The sequence below is a fragment of the Taeniopygia guttata genome, chromosome 1 (assembly GCF_048771995.1).
Source record: "Taeniopygia guttata chromosome 1, bTaeGut7.mat, whole genome shotgun sequence".
NCBI lineage: Eukaryota > Metazoa > Chordata > Aves > Passeriformes > Estrildidae > Taeniopygia > Taeniopygia guttata.
Genome location: NC_133024.1, coordinates 58,573,234 through 58,593,562, shown reverse-complemented (window position 1 = coordinate 58,593,562; position 20,329 = coordinate 58,573,234). Strand labels below are relative to the sequence as shown.

Here is a 20,329-nt window from a genome sequence, read left to right as displayed (position 1 = left end):
AATGTACTGTCACCTCTACCTCTTTGGTAAACTGATTATCTTTGATGTATTTCATGTGCAGTCCTTCTTAGGTGCTGATGATGAGGCCACAGTCTGGTACCAGAAGAGTGGGCCCCACCTGGCTTCTTGAGGTCTGAGCCTTCCAGACAAAAAGCAGAAGTAGATGAAGGAAATGATTCATGGCAAAAGGGCTAGACCTGATAACATGACTTCTCATACATGTTCAGACAAGCTGAGATATTTTTTTTTAAAAATTGATTATAACTTAAAATAAATCAACCAGACAAATGCTGTTTAAAGTCATCAAAGTACATGGGATAAAAACTCTTCTGCCCTCTAGTGCTGTGAGGCAGCGTGATATCTTAGATGCACTGATTGATTTTTGGGAGGGGAAGATATGTAGCATTGCAACGTACAATTTCAGCCACTTTTATCACTGCCAAAGGGAATGGAGGGGAGTTTAAAAGGTACTTAATAATTTTTGTGTATGAACTTGAGAGAAATATGATCTTAATATCTGAAACCAAAACAAAAGCTATAAAAAAGTCTTGAAACAGATACATTGTGCAGCAGCTTGTTAAAGGCACTTTGGCATAAATTGGAAATGCTGCCACTCAATCAAATAGAGAAAAATCTGAAGCGTCACTGATGGGGAGTGTTATGCCATAAGCGAGATGTGTTGTCAAAGCTTCTTTTAAGTAATGTTTGCAGTTGTGTGGTGAATGCCACTGGGGCATTGCTGCACTCTTCACTCCAGCCTTTGAGGGTCTGGGATTCAGTGGAGACTCGCAGAACAGTCTCACCGTCTCGGGGGCACCAGAGTATGCCGGCAGAAAGGGAAAAGATCATATTAAACGGCACCATTAAAGCTCACGGCTCTATCTTTACTAGTTTAATCTCATAAATTAATCCACATCCTCCTGGAATAAGTCTTCAAAGAGAAAGAGGTAATTGGATATAAATACTCTCTTACCAAACCCTGAATTACAGTGATACGGCAGCAGGCAGCTTTGGGTGCTTTGATCTCTTTGCATGATTTTCATTCCCCTTTTAAACCTTAGTCTTGGGCCTTATTGTTTCATTACTTTTCCACTGCCAACTTCTCTCTCTGCTTACTAGTTTGTCCTCTACTGACTGTGGCCCTTCCTGAAGAGGCTCAGCCTTCTCCCCTAATTATTCTTTGCTAGCTGTTCTTCTCCTTGTGCTTTCCCTGCAATGAAGCCAGATGAAATATTTGTGCCCACACTTGCATATAAAACCCTGCCAAGACTCTGATGTGTGGGGCCAACACATGCTTAGTGCATTTCTGGTAAACCTGCACCCCCATGGCACAGCTTCTGATAAGTGGAAGTTGTGTAAACTCCTGCTCACACAATACACCATGGAGATAAAACCCTTTGTCTTCTCCAAGTGGAACTGACATGTTTTCATTACTCTTTTGATCACCTCGAGTCTCTTAATACACTCTGAACCCTGGCTTGCCTCTTTGCTGTCACATTAGATTGATAACTCCTTGAGACAGCAGCTGAATTTTGAATTAAGTCTGGCAAAACAGGCCCCTTGTCCTGATTCAGTGAGTCGCACCTTAGGTGTGACAGCAAGATGAATATGCCCAAGGAATTCCTGGTGCCTGAAAATGAAAGACCGACAGGGAAACTGAGGCTCAGGCTGAGAGTAAGTCATCTGGGTCCATCACAGACAGGTGTGACTTCGCACACTCCTTGGACAACTTTTTGGCAGGCTGCTTAAGTCCACAAGGCGCTTGGTGTCGACAAGGTAAGGGGTAGGACTGCCAGCACCAGTGCTCTTCCCAGCAGACAGTGGTCTTCCACATGGAACATTTTGACTCAAGGAAGTGATTTGATTTGAAATGCATGAGATTTGAGGTCGGCAGTCAAGAGTAAGACTTGAATAAGAACAGCAAAGGCTATTCTAAAAGTTCCTGAAAATATTATCCTTCGTATCTGCTGCCAATTACAAATATAACATGTATTCCTAGAATACTTACCAAAAATTCCTAAAGAGCTGAATCAGAATAAATACTCATTTTTCTATGAAGTTGTTTGCTACAACAGCAGAAAACTGAATTTTGTGTTGAAGGAACACTTCCTAGTTCTGATTTTGTGTGAACAGGAAAAATAAGAGTGTATTCTTTCATTTTAGTGTTGGCCCATATGTCTTGGTAACTCCAAATGAAACCAGAAGAATACAGTTGCAGCAAAGTAAGTTGAGTTGTCTAATATCATAATACAGTATTTCTACTTGAATAACTTCGGGATTTTAGCATTTTATTGCTCTTGCAATTTTTATCCTCATTTTTACAATGCTTTTTAATGTGTATTTATGACAGTAATGCCAATGCCATGAGCATTCTCCATGATCATGTAGCTTTTCTTAAGTGTGACTCATCATCTGGCTTCACTTCATGCAGAATAGATCTTATTTGGAAGGGTTTTGGTAATTTGCAGTGCAGTTCAAGATGGCTTCTACAAGACTATGCTGGAATTAGCTCTATCCAAATTTTACAGCATGGAATTCATATTGGGAAACTTTGAACAGTCTCAGGGTTAGGAGGAGGAAGAACAAAAATACAAATAAGAAATATTTTTGAAAATACTCCCATGTGGAAACAAAAGCAACTGCAGATGCTGTTGGTTCTTGAACATGCTTTTGAGTGTAGGTAATTCTTCTACTGAAGCTGGTAAAAGTAATTCTAGGTGGAAAGTATTTGTGGATATATGTTCACTTTTGCTTAGCTTTGAGTCTTGCTGGTGAAAGTAGTTAAGTGGGAACACCCTGAACCTCTACCAGAAAGATCAGACATATGTTGAAATCTTTTAGTGGCAAAGTTACAGCCAGAGCAAGATGTGAAATAAATTCTGTATACAGAGGTGACTACACATCTGGGCATTGATTCATGCAAGACATGAAAGCTGAGGGAATGTGAGTCAGCACTTCTCGTGTCTTGAGTCCTCAAGGAAACAGTGCAATTAAATCCTTTCTTCTCAAACATTGTGAGTTTGGCTTAAATGCTTTACCAGCAGGCTGGTATGGTTTGGGTTTCCTTTGGCTGCAAGAAAGAAAATGGACTTACCATGAACCAAACTATAATCCTTTTGAAGGAAGAACAGCAGCAGATAATCTTAGACCTGACTGTGATGTTAACAGCAAAGGTGCTGCTGCTCTAATAAAGATGTTTTTTCACTTAGTGGCGCCAGTGTGATTCAGACCACAATAGTCTGAAGCATGCCAAATATTTCTGTCTTAGACCCCAGCAGGACCTCACTGAATGCAGTCTCTACTTAAATGGTTGTTTTAAAGGAGAAATAAAAAGCTGTTCTCTGTCTTTTGGGTCTCTTTAAAGGCTTACCCAAATACTGGGTTTATCATCTTAGAGGAGGGCTGGTGTTAGTCTCCAAGAGCCGTAGCTAGTCATTAGGATACACAGAGTGAAGTAAGCTCCTAGGGCAACTGAAGTGCTACTGTAAAACACAGCTCCTCTTTCCATAGGCTTTGTTGGCCTTGCTATTGAAAGGAATTGTTGTATTTTTCCCTCTGTCAGTCGACAAAGAGAGAAGTTAAGTCAGCCATCCTAGAGCATATGGCTGCTCCCCGGCTGTATTGACTTGCACTGACTACGCTGGAAGCTTGCTGCCCATCTCACATGTGGGTGCCTATGTTGAAGTGTCTTAACGTGAAGCTGATTCTTGCATTCCTCCTGTTTTTATTTAGGGAGCATGTGGTTGGGAGGGAAAATTACTTTTCATTTCCCTGCTGGGGAGCATTACACGGCAAGGATTTCCCTCTATGCAGCAATAACATCTTCATTGTAACAACTTCTGCTTTACCTGCAGGAGCAAATACTGTGGCACTTACCTATAGGTTCCCAGGGGTTAAAAAGCAGTCTATTAGTAGTCTCCTAGCTGGTTTTGGCTTTACTTTTGAGGTTGAGTCCTAGGGTTGCTCACCATTACAGTCTCAAGTTAAGGAAAATGTTTGCTCTATTAGCTAATTATTGCAGTGACTGCATAACCTCTTGTGGCCATGTCTGCATCTCTTGAGAATCAAGTTGGTTCCTGGATGGTCTTCAGGATTACATGCAATTAGCAGTCCTGGCTGCTTGTTAGTATTCCTCTAACTTCCATATATTTATTTCTTTTTATACCTGCTCAGTTGCTAAGAAAGAGCTCGATGACCTGGAGCAATGGAAGAAAGAACACAGGCCAGGGCCAATTACGCTGGTGCCACAGAGACTGGGTAAGACATGTAAATCAGCAATTGAGAATTGCAAAATTAAATTTTCTAAGACATGAGACATTTTTAACTTTTTCTCACTGCTAATTAAAGAGATTCAGTGTCAATAAGGGCTGACATGAATATATTGTATGTGCTCTGTGCTTCTTGATGATCATGGCAAGGAAGATGTTTCCGAAACAAAACAGCACAGATTGTCACTCAAGAAATCTCAGATTTGTCAGGGCAGAGTAGAAAATCTGTACTAACATTTGGGGGAAACAGGTGGATTAATCCACTCCTGCTGTTTACACTGTCTGTAGTTGATGTCTCTGAGGGGCCACGCACTTGTCATTATTGTGAAGATGGACAGCATGTGGGAGACCCTCCGGTTACCCATAAGAAAACTTGTCTGTGTCTATGTGTGCCTTCCTGGCTGCTAGCTCTTGAAGAAGCAAAAATGTCCCCTGCAGCTTCAGCATTTGCAGGCTAAAAGTGCATGAAGCCCTGTATTACCAATTTTTTAAAGGTAACAGACAAGTAAATGAAAAACAGGTTAAAAAGCTGCAAGAACTTAGAACACCCTGAACATAATTGATGTGTTTGCTAAGATAAGCTGTGGTAGTACATGTGCTGCCACAATAAGCAAGATGTTTCCTAGATGGGTGAGGGAAAGTGTAGAAGATATCTTCAGTTGCAACCACTATAAAGTAATGAATTTAGTGATATTTCTGACTTAGTTTTAAACATTTTTAGAAAAGAAGAGTTACTCTTCCTTACCTTGGCTGTTGGAGGAGAATTTGGAGTGCACAGTGCAGGATGTGGTTGGCTTTGACCTGCAAATTAAGTTCTTTCTCTGCCAGGCTGCACAAGATAGTTTGCAGTGGTGTACAGTGTATAAAAATAGACAGCAGGTGGGAGACAGAGGAGTTTGAACTGAGTCCAACTCAGAGCTGATTTTTGGCTCAAGGTGATCCTGGTCCCACACGTTCTGCCGTGCAGCTGAGTCACAGTTGTTTGCAGTGGTGGCAATGCCCTGTATGCCCACCATCACGTTCAGTTGTATGGCCAGACAGAGTCTTTGAGAGTTTGTGTGCAACATCTGCTTCTTGCTTGTGGGTACTTTCTAGATGACATACTTCTGTCACAAGGAAACCATAGAGCTTTTTTCTGAAGAAAGTGAAATCTGGAAAAAGAAATTTGGCATGTTTGGTGTGTGCGGGCTGGCTGCGTGACTGAAGGTGTCCCTTGAAGCTTCAGGGACTGAGTGTCAAGAGTCTTAACTTCTGGCCCAACTGCATTTAAAATCCTTCTGGGCAAAGAAGAAACTTGACAGGGAAAAAAAATTTATTAAGTAGAAAATTATGATGTCATTAGTCACTCTCTAGCTGCCACTTAGATTCCTGGAGGCTGAGACACAAGTACTGTGTTCATTGCCTCTGAAAAGACCTGATGTGCAAAGATTATTAGAATATATCATTCCCACAGGAACAAATTTGGAGCTGAAATGGCATCTCTAATTTTACACCTGTAGGTACTCATTAGGAGAAAAAAGTATCATGTGTTATTTTCTCAGAGTGATTTTAAGGGACTACACCTCTAGTCCAAGTCACTAAATAAAATCTGTAAATAAAGTTGAAGTTTCTTAAAATTTTTTAACACTTGTAGTTTCCACAGGGATATAAGTATTCTGGATTTCAACTCTGTAATATTTGACTGCCAAATTTTCAGGCATCATGGAGAGATGAGAACAATGAAGGATACAAGTTCTACTCTCCTCTGTAAGCAACAAGTGGAGCAACAAATCATGCCTGATAAATGCAACAGTCTCTTTTCTGGTATTATTATATATGATCACAACATCCTCTGACTTCAGTGAAGCATTTGACACGTTACAACCAAGGCAATTGAATGAATTAAACTTGGCTGAAAGGCTATAGGCAATTTCTAATAATGATCAGAAAAATGTTTGTTCCAAGACTATGTCCACCAGTACGGGCAAAAATACTACAGTGCACAAAATAAATGTTGCTATTAAAAGGCTAAAAAAAGTGAAAGATTAGGCATCTAAGAGGTTTCAAAACCTGTTTATCAGCAGTTTTATTTTCTAGACCTGGGGAAGAGACACTCTACAATGCCAGCTGTATGCTTATTGCTATTCTAAGCTTATTGCTTGTATACTCTATGACCATTCTCTCTGGAGAACTTATCTTAGGGATTTATTTGTGTCCATAGAAATGTTACCATGCTTAGGGTATTGATCTCCCATTCACAAAATGAGAATGGTCACAAAAGCTCCTAAAGATTAGTTACCTTCCATTAGTAAATGGAGAGAGCTACCTTTGGACAAGAGTGATCCCTCCTGCAAGGCCTAGTATTTCTTACATTTATGAAAGGTCTTACAATTCATAGAATGGTTTGGGTCTGAAGTAAACTTAAATATCATTTAGTTTTACCCACCCTTCCATGGGCAGGGATACCTTCCACTATTTTGCTCAAGGTGCAATCCAACCTGGCCTTGAACACTTCCAGAGATGGGACATCCACAGCTTCTCTGGGCAATCTGTGCCAGTGTCTCAGCACCTCACAGTGAAATACGTCTTTATTATATTCAATCTAAACCTCTCCTCTTTCAGTTTAAAGCCATTCCTCCTTGTCCTCCTAGTATATGCTCTTGCAAAAATTCCCTCTCCAGCTGTCTTGTGGGCCGTTTCAGGTACTGAAAGGCTGCTAGGAGGTCTCCCTGGAGCCTTCTCGTCTCCCGGGGGAATAATCCTGGCTATCTCAGCCTTTCTTCACAGGAGAGGTGCTCTAGCCCTCTGATCATCTTTGAGATCCTCCTATGGACTCAATCGAGCAGGTCCATGTCCTTCTTGTATTGGGGACTCCAGAGCTGGATGCAGCACTGCAGGTGGGGTGTCACCAGAGCAGAAAGGCAGAATCACATTCCCTTGACCGGCTGCCCATGCTGCTTTTGATAGAACCCAGGATATCAGGTGCCTAAGATAGCACAGATTGGTGCAGCTGCTTCTGTTGAATTAGGAGTTAAATAGAGGGGAGTTTCTCATGAAAACAATAACTTGGGGAAGTACAGCTCCCATCCTCATAACAGAATGAGGGCTGTTGTTATGTTTTGCAACAACTGAAGGGAATAAATTATTTCCTTTCCTACAGGAAGAAAATACCTTGGAAAATAGAGCAGAGTAATAGAATCAAAGTCACTTCCTCAATCCCTTAAGACCTAGTATCACTTTCTTTGTGTGATTAGTTTTTTTGTTGGTTGGTTGGTTGTGGGGATTTTGTTTATTTTTATTAAAGGCTGAACATTATGGCCAGAACTTAAGATGTTCACAAAAGCGAGTCCACGGCTTTGAAAAAGGACATTTTCTACTATCTGGATATGAATGTGAGGTCTGTGGGTAAAGGCTTTTACTTCCATTTCAGAAAGGGGATTCTTCCATGAGCCCCAAAACATTACTTAGAAAATATTAAAATTATAGCATCCCACTGGAGCTGGCAGAGTCCAATATCCTAAATTTGATAAAAGAGAAACTTTTTAGCAATAGAATTTCTGACTGCATGTGTGTGACAAACTGAGTAAAGGTGGGGATAGCTGGATGTGAAAATGAAAACTCACCTGCAAAGCATGACTGATTTTCTGAAAATGGAATAGTTCCTCAGCAAACTGATCATACATTGTAGGGACATATTTGTTGATAGAGTGGATGATACAGTGGATGCTCTGTAAATAATAGGCAAGTGCTTTTGATGGATGAAAAAAATTATCAATAAGGTCTCCTATCTGTTCTCTTTAATGTCAGACAGCTACTGTAATTATGAAAAATTTCTTGTATATGCATACATCCAATCTGTTATATTGCTGTGTTCTGAAATGACTGGCATTTGCAGTTAAAATGCTCACACAAAGTGCCATTTATATTTTTGGATTTTTTTAAGGTGGAAACGAATCAGAGGCTCAAGTACGACAAAACCAGCAAATTATTCTTATGCAATCTAAATACCAGAAGAAGGTCAGTAAGAATAAATGTTTGTTTATTTTTAGGACTCAAAAGAACATTTTTCCTGTAGTGTTTTGTATGACTATAAAATGAACTCACAGCTACTTGACAGGAGAAAGTCATGAAACCTGAAGGAAGCAGCAGAAAATCAGAAACTAATGTTCTGCACCAAAGAAAATGAGAAATCTTTCCGTAAATATGTAGCAATCTGTATCACAGCTGATATCTCAAATAACAACCAAAACAGTTGTAAAGCCACTTAAATGCCATGCTGTATCTTCCGGCATGCTTATGCTTGGACTAATTGATCAATGTACCACCCTGTCCTGTGCTTATGTGGAAATGTTGTTCCTGTTACAAGAGGTATAAAAGCTTGCAAGTTATCAATCAGCTGTGTGAGTCCTTGCATGGATGCCCATTTATCAGTCCTAGATTTCTCAGCCTTCTTAAAGCCAATATTGCAGTAGCTGTTGCACAGCCTGCATTATTCACTGTCTTATTTTAAGGAAAAAAAATCCAGAAATTTTTCCCTAACACATTTTAGATTTGAAAGATGTGCGCTGTAAGAGTCAAGTTACCGTATGTGTTCCTTGTATACATAAATATGCAAAATAACTTCCTATGTTTATGTCACACAGCACAAGAGAGAAGAGTATGTAAAAGCAAAAAAGGCAGCTGAAGAAGCTGAAATCCTGAAAAAGAAAGCAATTCAGAGAGAGAAGGTATATCTGGTTACTGCAGACTTGAAGCCATACAGCAGTTCATGTCTTGATGCTTGATTTTGCTGAACTACACAAACCTGGCTAATTAAATTAAGTGGTAACCCTGGATGGTATTGAGGAATTAGGAAATGTAGTCCTCCTCCTCTTCGTAGCTGACTGAAGGATGCCTGCCCGGGGTTTTGGGGGGCTTGAGTGTTCCTTTGGCTCATCAGAAACTCCAGCCTTTCAGCTGCATCTATCTGGCAGAGTTAGCAGAAAGGGAGAACATGAAGGTCAGGAGTAAATTGTATGAAGGTTATATGGTTCCTTTTGGCATGAGCTCCCTCTCTATGATTGGATTATAGCAGTTGGCGCAAAGACCTTATAGGAATCCATAACTGCCTGTGCACATGGGAAGAATACTAGAAAGTCCAGCCTGTCAGGATTGAAAAGATATCCAAATTATGGAAAGGTCAGTGTAGTCTACCTGCATTGTGCTGAGAGCACCCTGAAATTCCACTGCCCCTCCAGCCCTTCTACAGCCTGCACACACAAGTGTCTTGCTAATAGGTCATATCACTCTTCCTTCTAATAGTCTCCATATATTGACACCAATGATAGCTCACTTGAAAATTTTCTTTTATTATTTTTAATTTGTTTGCTTTCTCTAGTTATTCTCACAAAGCTTCTTCTTGTTCATTGTGCTGTACAACCCTTTTTAAAAGTTCATTTGTGTCTCCTTGGTGGCAACCAAGTAGTACTTGCTTGAGAACGCAGTGTGGAATTTAAATGACAAATGAAAGGAGAGGGAGCATGATACTGATATGCTCATTAACAAGGAGAGAAAGGGAGATTTAAGGTTTGCAAGTTTTGTCTCTACAACAGTAAAAATTATTTTCTGTGCAGAAATCGAATGTTGAGAGTTAATTAAAAAGTCATCAATACTGGTTGGCATACAAGGGCTTGCATAAACAGAAATAACTGTAATTGCCTCTAAGTTAGGGTTAGTCTGTCCCTGGTCTCTCAGTGGTTAGTATTCTACTTAGGGCATAAGCCCATACACCATAGCTTACAGGGACAATAAATACTAGCATCTGAAAATGCCACTAGCTGTTACCATCTCATGTATAGCTCCAGACACAGCGATGATAGCAGTGGAAGAGAGTGGATTAATTATTTAATGTATGATGTTTGCCCATGGCCATTGGACAAGAAAAATGTTACAAGACTGCTATGATTTCCAGTTACACCTGGAAAATATATTGATGTATCAGGTTTGTTTTCATGCTCTTTAATTTCCTTACCTTCACTCCTACAGATTATAAAATCTTTATAGATGTTGTAGATAGTAAAACTGTAAGTATTCATTTTTGCTGAAGGAGGATGCAACATCATAGCAAACATCTTTGCCAAACAGATTGTCTAATTTGACTAAATAAACGTATACCCACAAAGCAATCACACAAAACAGAGATGCGTGAAAGGGAACTCTTAGTTTGAATTTGTTTATTCAGATTGTCTTTCACAATAGTGATTGAGCTGATGGAGATTTCTTCTTGGAATATGATTAAGTATTAAATATTCAACCTTGTGTTTAAGAAGAGAATGCTGAAAAGCCACTGGAAGGTGCCAATTTGGCTATCTCACTCTGTCTACATATGAAAGGCTCCCAAGACCTGAGAATGACACAGATCCTGCTGATGCTGTACAAACAGCATTGGGCTCTGTTTACCAAAGGAAAGGAGCTTTTTATTTGAAGTGATAGATTTGTACTCAACTGCACCTGTAGGGCATTGGCTGAGAGCATGTCTTTCTGCAAGTTCACAGGCCGTCTTTTCTTGCTTGCCAGCCCTTTTGCTCAAGGTTATTATTCATTCAATAAAAACCAAATTGTGTGACAGTCTGAGAGGAGATAATAGCTAGCCAGCTTTATCAGCAGGAGCCCTGGAACTTTCACAGCTGGAAAGCTTCTTTGCCAACAGACATGAATGGTGAAGCCCTACAGACTAATGTGCAATGACTAGAACGGGTGCTGATACTCTGCTCCGTTCTTCCTTGATTGTAAGGATGGTATACTGTAAGCCAGTGCTGCCTGTGAACTTAGGATCTGTTTATGTTAGTGTTTTAATGCTGGTTTCGCAGAGAAAAGCAGCATCCCCTTTCCCACTATCTTTGTAAAGAAGCGAAAACTGTGAGTCTGCCAAAGCAGTACCCAAATACAGAAGGTCTGCCTTACTAACTGTACGAGTCCACCTGCCTCTCTCTGTCATTCTTTAATTAACCATGGGGTTATTAGCTGCTGGAAGACGAGCTTGGCATCTACCTTGTCTCTCTCCAGCTTCCAGAGAGAGGAAAGATTCTTCATTCTCTGCTCCACAGGGCCATCTTGTGTAAACAAATACTGAGGTCTCCTGTGCGCTTCAAGACAGACAGCTTGTCCTGGGACTGTTGGGGTTTGTTCATGGGGTAACCGTGCGCTGCCTGAGTTTGGGTATTCTAAGCTAATGGTGAGTGCTCAGTGAAATAATTCGGAAAAGACTTGGTAACATGATCAGGGAATTCCCTTTTTCTGTATTTTTCCCTGATGCTGAGGTGTGTGTCTAATCCACAGAAAGTGTTCAAGTACATAAGAGGTAGTTTTTCTGTTATTTGCTCATTAGTAGTAGATGTCTAGAGTTGGTATCTTTTGTGCAGCCCTTCACATCATGGTGTTTGACCAGACTGGATCATGATTTCCTTTGTGTCTATTGGGTGAAAGGAATATCAAAGTTCCCCAAAAAATAAGCAATCAGCTGATACTTGGCTTCTTGTTTATTAAACTTTTCTCATTTGTGTTGCGTGTAAAATTCGATGACTTCAGTGCAATGGATAGTTCGGTTTCCTGTCACTGAATTTCTATTGCTGTTACTCTGCCTTTAGCATTTCCTTTTATAGTTTAGATCTTGACTTATTATTAGAAGATTAGAACAATTTGAAATTAAAAGGCTCAGTGTAATTATACTGCAGGCAACATTTTTTTTCCTCTCACATTATGTAGTAAACAGTACTGCCATCTTCAAAAACTGTCTTATTTAGGATAAGCTGTAATTTCATTTTATTTTTTATCAAATCATGTGCTCTTTAATTTGTCTGTGTTAATCAACATGAGTGGCCTTTTTTCAGGAATTTGTTAAAACCGGGCACTTTACAGACCTTCTGTTAACATTGTTCAACGTGTTTACCTTCAATATCACAGCTGTTCCAGTCTTAGCTTTTTGAACATGGTGCCAAATGTGGAGTGTTTTGGCAATGTCTATTGATAGATTGTCATCACTTACAGAATGTGCCCATCCTGTCGATTGTCACGTATATGCATCCTTAAGCAGGTGTCCTAGGGTATACTTCCAGAGTAAAACATAGTCACACCAGGCACAAGTGAGCAATTTCAAGATGCTGGAGTTTTCTTCAGACACCATTCTGGTGGTAGAATAGCTGTAGGATATTCCTTTATTTTTTCATCTAGTGGGAGACAGGGTTGATACTGAAGGTTTGTATTTATCAAAGTTAATATCACTGTTCTCTAGCTGTCACTAGCTAGGAGCTAGACCACAACAAGTCCTGTGAGCTTTAGATTTTCTTGGAATTTTTGAATTTCTTATTTTGAACATTCAGAAGCCTTGCAATATGATGGTGGATTCCACATCCAATGCTTTTTGAGAGGTGAAGGCATCAGCTTGTGGTATTGAGAAGTGTTGAGGAAAATCATGGGAACTATGACTGGTGTCTCAAGGGTATCAGCATCACCTTTGACAATAACACAAACCATAAGATTTCTTTTCTGCCTCTTTCCTTTCCTGTAACTGTGAAGCTGCACAAATGAGTAGGAGTTTTTTTGCCTAACATCATCTCTGTCTAGGTTAGGAGCAAACAATATATCCCCTGAACACTCTAAAATTACCCATACTGTGTAGTGATGCTCCTTACTATAGTTTGGTTAAATTTTTCAATTGCATCAGTATGTCATACCTTCTATCACTGTTTCTGCATGTGAAATGAGTGAACAGGATATCTTATTCAAAGATTACCCTTCTTCCTTTTGTTTATTTCGCACTGCCTTTTTTTAAATAACAGCTTCTAAGTCTTTTGCCTTCCAGCAGTTTTTATCATCACACAACATAGTGGCTCTTTTCCTATCTGCAGACATCTGAAAGGATTTTTTTTTCTTAATCCAATGCATGCAAAGGAGGAATTTGCACTTGTTTTGCAAATCTCTTTCAGACAGTCATTCTTTATCCAATTAAAAAATATGCATTCTGAAATGCATATTTCAGGATGCATAAAGACAAAATAATTGAGTAACTGCCAGCAGAACTGTAATTTTTCTGAAATATTTTTCAGAATCGCAGGACAGAAAGAAGATTATGGAACTGGGGGTTTCAGCTCTGTTCTTAACACCCCTTACCCCCTCACATGTTTCCCCTTCCTTGTTCTCCTTGTTCTTGCGCAGTACCTCTGCTCTGGCAGTGTTCTCTCCCTGATCTGGGGCTCTGGCCACAGGGGCCATTTTTACCTACACTTCCCTTCCCATCTCTGCAAGGTATTGTCTGAAATTTCCAGGGCACTTTGTTCAGAGCAATGTCTGGTTGCTGGGTTACTGAGCAATTACCTTTTCTCATTTCGAGGGTGGGCAATGAGCAGAGTGACAGCCCGAGACTGTATTTTGCTCCACATGAGAGTTGTTGTGATCATTTCTTGAGAGCTCTTATTAGAGCATCCCCCCACCAACTGCAGTGTGGGAGTTCAAAATACAACAGGCTGAAATCTTAGGCTGGCACTTCTAATTTGTGCTTTTCATACACTGATCTGTCTTTTAACTGCTCTTCCCACTGGACCTAACTGCATCCTGTGAACTAAAAAAAAATTTTGGCTGGCCTCCTTTTCACTGGAATTTAGCTTGAATTGTATGTTGCCGCTGTTCTGCAGTTTTTGCTTTATTTTAATGTTTTATTCTTCTTGAATTTGGGGTTTGGGCAGCTTAGATGATACTTCCATTGGAAATTATGTGCAATTTTATATTAAAGGACTTAATAATTTGCGGGATATCCAGATTTACAGAGGAATTTTATGTGTCAAGGATTTGGTTGGGTCTTGCACCAGATACAGTATCTGAGGCAGAAGAATGCTGGTTAAGTACAAACGTCTCCCACTTTTGTTTGTCTTAGCATGTATTCAGCTAGTCAGTACCTAACGCTCCTGCAAGTCCGCTCTGTAAGCTACATGTGTTCACATCACTGCACTGTCAGTGCCACATCTGGACTATCATCTGCTTTGGTGCAGTGGTCTAGGTCTTCTGCCTTCTTGCAAGGACCAAGGTTGCATCAGCTACGCCCCAAGATGTCCCCAGCAGGGTTGTGACATGATGGATGTGAAGGCTCACAAGGCCTTTTGGGTAGGTGGGTACTAGGAACACCATGTCATTTTCAAATTTAAACAGGTCTCTTGACTAGGAGATATTTATTCATTAATGAATACCTTTAAATTTGAGATTGGGTCACTTCGGTACTCAACTGCTATATGTCTTTTAAAAACAAAAATATTGAAATATTGGAATTGAAATAATTGATGGGGTTTTTTTTGTTTTTTGAAAACCTCAACTATTTTTTCCTGGTTTTAATGCTTTAGGCAGAGAGACTTGAAGTTAAAAAAAGACAAGAAGAAATGCAAAGAAGAGAGATGCTTCTTGAAGATCAAAAGTAGTACGTAAAATTTGAAACCTATTACCTAAAGTTCCTTTTCTACTTGTCCTTCTGTTTTGTTTGGGTTTTTAATTATTATTTAATATTATCTTATTTGTTTGCATTTTTTTTCCTGGTTTGGGATTCAAGACGGATTTGGCTTCTGATGCTATTTTTTTAAAATTTTTAACTTGAAACTTTTGACTTCAAGAAAATGAGCACAAACTGAACCACAGGAGGTTCCTACTGAACACTTTTTTACTCTGAGAGTGGCTGAATATGAGCACAGGTTACCCAGGCAGGTTGTGGATTCTCCATCCTTGAACATATTCAAAAGTTCTGCGTAACTGTCTCAATGAGGCCCCACTTGAGAAGAGGGTAGGACAAGATGACATCCAGCAACCTCAATGATTTTATGATTATGTAAAATATTCAAGCCTCCTCCACACCTTATTCTATGAGAAATTTTATCCTCTAGAGCTCTCTTAGCTTCCTAAAGCATACACTTTGAAATGAAAGTTGAGAATTATAAAATCACTTTGTGCTTTCGTTCTTTAACTGAATCAATATATAATCATCCAATCCAAGACTAATTATCAAAACAGAATCTAAATTACATCTCCACCCATTTATTTTGTTGATTAGTAAAGAAGTCTAACCCACATGTAAATAATGAGGACTTCCTCTATTTAGCATAGTCCTACTTAATTGTGGAGATATGTTGTAAAGACCTATTTCCCAAGAATACCTCCTTAATGTCAGATTTAGATATGGCCTAAGTCCTGATATAATTAATTCCATTGGCAGTGAAGTTCCTGCCTTGCCCATTCACTCCACCCCATTTATTTGTTTTTAACTGATTCTATCACATAATTAACACACAGTGCTGTTTAGTCACCTTTACCTTTTTTATCTTTGGCTTCTGAAATTACTCACCTGTATTCTAAGCCTGATTGATTGCTTTTTCCTCCTCTGTGTCCTTTAAAGAAGTCGCTTCTGTCCCATGCTAGTAGCTCCACTTCCTTCATCATTTGCCCAGACTGTTCTCTAAGGTACAGACATTTTAGTGCTTTGTCACTGACTCCGGCTTTTCTTGTATTTTTCCTTTTGTTTCTTCCCATTTGGCTTTAGGCATAGCTCTTTCCATTAATATGTTGCCAGTATTTGTCTCTAGATATTGGTGTTTGGCTTGCTGTTTATTCTGGTGTGGATGCCTACACACACACACACCTTGATTCTTCAGGAATTCTGAAGACTGCACAACTTTAGATCTCTGCCTGTTTCTGACTTTGATTCTCTTTGAGGCTAAATCAACAGCAGACACACCAGATCTTTGCAGTGCAAGGTTCTCACTTATGGGTCTTGCTTTTCTTCAGGGGATTGTCAGGGTTCTTGTCTTCCCATTTAATCTGATTTTTTTGTCTTAAGGCATATTCAGTTATGAATGACACATATCTCTTCCCTTCCTTCTCCTTCCCTGCCTGTATGTTTTTTTGCTTACGGTGGAATGAATTCTGCTGTTGAGTGCTCTTGCCCATTAAAAGTAAATTTGGTTTTGCAAAAGCAGGCCCAAACCCTCTGAAACATACGAAAACAGGAAACAGACACAAGTGAAAAATTCCTTCACCGAAAGGGTGGCCAAGATTCAGAACAGGCAGGGAAGTGGTTGAGGCCCCATCTCTGGTGGTATTTAAAAACATGTACTTAGGGATGGTTGTTTAGGGAAATAGTTGAGTGCTGGACTTGGCAGTGCTGCATTAATGGCTGGACTTGATGATCGTAGAGGTCTTTTCTTTTTCTTTTACCTCGGCAGCCAGGTAGTCCTTGGGTGGTGCAGGAGCTCTGGCTCGGGCACTTCCTGGGACCCATTCTGTCCACTGATTAAGGAAAGCCTTGTGAGCATTCAGCTGGTGTCATCTTTGATGCAAGTGAAGGTGAAGATGGACTCACCACTACAGTGTCTCAAGTTCCACTGTGTGAGTTTAACTATCAGAACATTATCTGTGTGTACTGTGTATTGAACATACACCAGGCAGGCCCTGTAGATCCTTCACCTGGAGGAAGTAAGCTGAAAACCTACCTCCAGTGAATGCAATTTTGGTAAAGCAAAGCCCTTGCATGCTGCAGTGCTAGGGAAACTTGCCTGTCCGACCATCCAGGAGCCACTCTGTCAGTCACTCCACCTCAGCTGGGACTGAGGCCCCTTTGCAGCCACACCCCCCACGCTCACACAGTCAGGTTCCATCCAGGTTTCCCTACCAGTTCAACACCACATTTCCCACTGCAGACTCTCGCACATCCAGATCCTTAATTTAATCATGGTGCAATAACTAAATAATACAGTAGCAGCTTGACCTGGTGCTTTCAAGGAGGCACCCTTAACAAAGGAACCCCTGAGCTTTTATCCCCTTGCAGTCTAAACACAGAGAAGTCTGTGGGTTGTCGATTCCTGTCGTTTTTCCCACTGTCCATTCCCCTGGCCAAGGGACAGGTCTCCAGGCCCTTTGTTATGCAAAGGCTTGGCAGTTCATGACCCTTTGCCTGGGACTCAGGCTCCAGCCCCCCAGGGCTCAACCTGCAGCTGGACACCGAGCTTGCTGTGCAGAATGTATTCCTCAGCAGACACAGTGACACTAATGCCTTCCCTGGTCCGAAGGAATTCTCTGGTGGGCACAGGAAAAGGAGGGAGTACAACTGGAGGTTATTAGTAGGAGATGTTGGCATTAAGGAGCACAGCATCCAAGAGTAATGAAAAGCTGTGTGACATTTCAGATTTTGTGAAGTAACTCCATTGAAGTACTGCTGGTTAATAGTGACACGTTCGCATAGAAGTTCTTGGTATTTAGAGATGTGCTTTTGCCTGCCATGCAAAAATGAGTGACTCATTACTTCCCTTCTCTAAGACACTTCATCTAGAGGCAAAGAGAACAAATATGAGGTTGTGCCCCTTTCCTCAGTGTCTCTACTAGGATATTTTGATCTCTTCTGCTTACTGGGAATGGAGGGGAAGGAAGGTCATATACTGCATATAAAGCAGTGACCTCTGCAAAGTTGTGGCCTATAGAGCCATTTCAAAAGATAAGCTCCCTTGTTAGTCTGTCCTCTGTAAGATCTGTAGCTGCAACATCACAATTTTCCTGAGATCAATGCCTACCAGCAGTCTCATTAACTGGGAAACCTTGAATTGATCACCACCTCCAGCTGTATCAGCCTCCAAGGGGTACAGCCCAATCGGTACCTCTCCTGCATGGAGTGTCACTTCTATATTTGATAAGGAAAGGCACTTAATAGTCTCAATGCTCTGACTATAAAGTATGATGCTGCCCAGAATTGTATTTTTCTGATTAAATTCTTGTCACTATTAAAAACAAGACCTTCCCCCTGAAATCTCTTTTCAAAGGGTCTAACATGAAATGAGTGCTAAAAAGAAAGATTGTCTGTAACCTTGTGTGCTGTCTACAGAATATAGTTATTTCCCATCTCTTGAAAGCCTTGATAGCTTCTTTGTGTGCAGCAGGTCCTTGAAAGTCAGCTGTATCTGTTACCACAGTTGCTTGAATATGTGTTTGTGTCTTGTGAGAATGTAGTCTAGACAGGCATGCAGACTGCCATGAAAAAGTCTGCAAACCTCACAATTTTGGGATCAGCCCCTCATCTGACCCTGGTGGACTTAGGCTTTGTTCAGCGACTAAACAGAAAAAACTCACAAGGTGTCTCCTGAAACAGCTGTGTATTAAAAGTGTTAAGAGCACACAGGAGCAGACTTTGGGGTGGAGAAGTTGCTGTATAGCATGATTACTGTAGGTAGAAGAGAAGCACATGAGAGATTTGTTGGTGACAGTGTTGCTGTGGTTCTGTCCTTGTGGATACCAGATTTAGAAAATGGGGAACTATGTGTTGAGTTTTTGCCAGAAACTACTTACACATGAAATGGACTCCTTCCTTCTGAGTCATGGTATCCTGGATTCATTTTGCATTATTGGCCTGATTGTGTTTCTGTCAGAGTGCATTACGAGGTAATGGAGGCTCCTGTAGCCCGTACTTTGCAATTGCTAATCCATGCGAGGGAAGAACTGAGTGCACATCTTTCCAAAAGGACACAATGAACAGATCTTTTCAGGACATTCTCTCTTAAGTTAGTACACCACATTTGTCATTTAAACAGTAATGAGGATGGATATGTAATGACTGACCGTTTCAGATGCTTGCTGTGCAGGCTGTGTGGATCTGTGTCTGAACTGTAGGGTGTCTTACCATGCTGTTTTAGCCCAGATCTCTAGTTAGATGTTAGAAATTGTAGTGTTGGATGGGTTCCACTATTTTTCTAATAGCCATCTACACTGTTTTTCTAATAGCCATCTACCTATTTATGTAATGGAAAAAGCCGTCTGAAAAATAGGGTTACTTTCTAATACTATCTTGCTAAATATTCATGCCTCTATTTTTGTGAAGGTTGTATTCCTGTAAAAATTCCTGGCACAGCTGCACTCAGATACATGTGCGCACTCAATATATTCTGCTCAGAATTTGGAGCTGGAAACAGCATTTGCCAGAGTGTCTCTGAGTCCATATTCCAAACACAATGCAGGAGGTTCACCAAACCAAGCTGATATACACTTGGCTGCCAAAGCAGCTTTCTCAAAAGTCATAAAATGCAGGAGAATAAAACCTGAATCAAAACAGAATTTTTATTTATTTATCAATTTTTACAGGATAAATGCTAGTGTCCTTGCCAGTTTTCAGTCCCCTATGATGTGTGGTTCAAACAGCAGGCTGGCAACAAATTTTCCCCACAGAAGTGCAAGTGTAAACCTGACCAGACTTTTAATACAGGTTGCTAAAGAGAATGAAAGAGGACTCACACAAAAAGCATTTGCAGCCTTGAGAATCCTTTGTTTGCTTCTTTCTGCCACAATTGTCTTCGTTTTGTTCATTTGCTCCTGATTATTTTAAGCGTTGTCAATTATTTAGCTAACAGGCAGAAAACTAGGCTTTTATAGACATCCAAAGGGGCTCTCTTGAGTGTAATAATGAAAGCAGTTTATTGAACGCCTGTGAGGTTGCTTTCTAATTGTGCGCATTAATCTGCCCATGCAAGCTGGCTGAAAATATAGAAGCAGATTGCACATGCAGATGGAGCACACAGAATGGAATGCAATAGACTTATACGAAACTGCATTTTCCTTAAAACTGGATTTATGCTCATTACTTCAGGTAATAAATGAAGCTTACATCTAAAATAACATCCAGGAATACTGAATGACCTGGTGGGAGGAACAAATAGCCGAGCTGTGTTATTTCATCCAGTCAGGGAAACAGAAAAAGCAGGTGGGTTGAGAGGATAGATTAGTTTTAAGTGTGGGTAGAAAATTATGAAAATAATTCTGCTGAGAAAGTTGCTTTATATTTTTCTTTTAACAACCTATTTTTATACTTTCTTGAAGCCTTATACCTAAGATGAGCTAGTGGCACATTTTTTGTTCTTTTCCTCAAAGTCAGGAACAGATGCTCAAGAACTTGCAGACAAGAAATCCTCCTAGCCAAAGATAGCGGTGTTTGATAACTATCATTAGGTTTGTCCAAATCATCTGTACTATGATCTTGCATTACTGCCAATGAAGTCTGTGAATACTGTATTAAGCTTAGTATGTGGCTACTGGGA

General features: G+C 40.3%; 1 protein-coding gene across 1 annotated transcript in view; it reads left to right on the top strand.

Moving 5' to 3' along the window:
- EPSTI1 (epithelial stromal interaction 1) overlaps positions 1 to 20,329 on the top strand; it is a 49,555-nt gene that overhangs the window by 8,497 nt on the left and 20,729 nt on the right. The window contains 5 exon segments of the mRNA XM_004175066.6: positions 2,164 to 2,222; positions 4,174 to 4,257; positions 8,191 to 8,264; positions 8,891 to 8,974; positions 14,615 to 14,688. Coding sequence (XP_004175114.5) covers positions 2,164 to 2,222; positions 4,174 to 4,257; positions 8,191 to 8,264; positions 8,891 to 8,974; positions 14,615 to 14,688 — 375 coding nt within the window.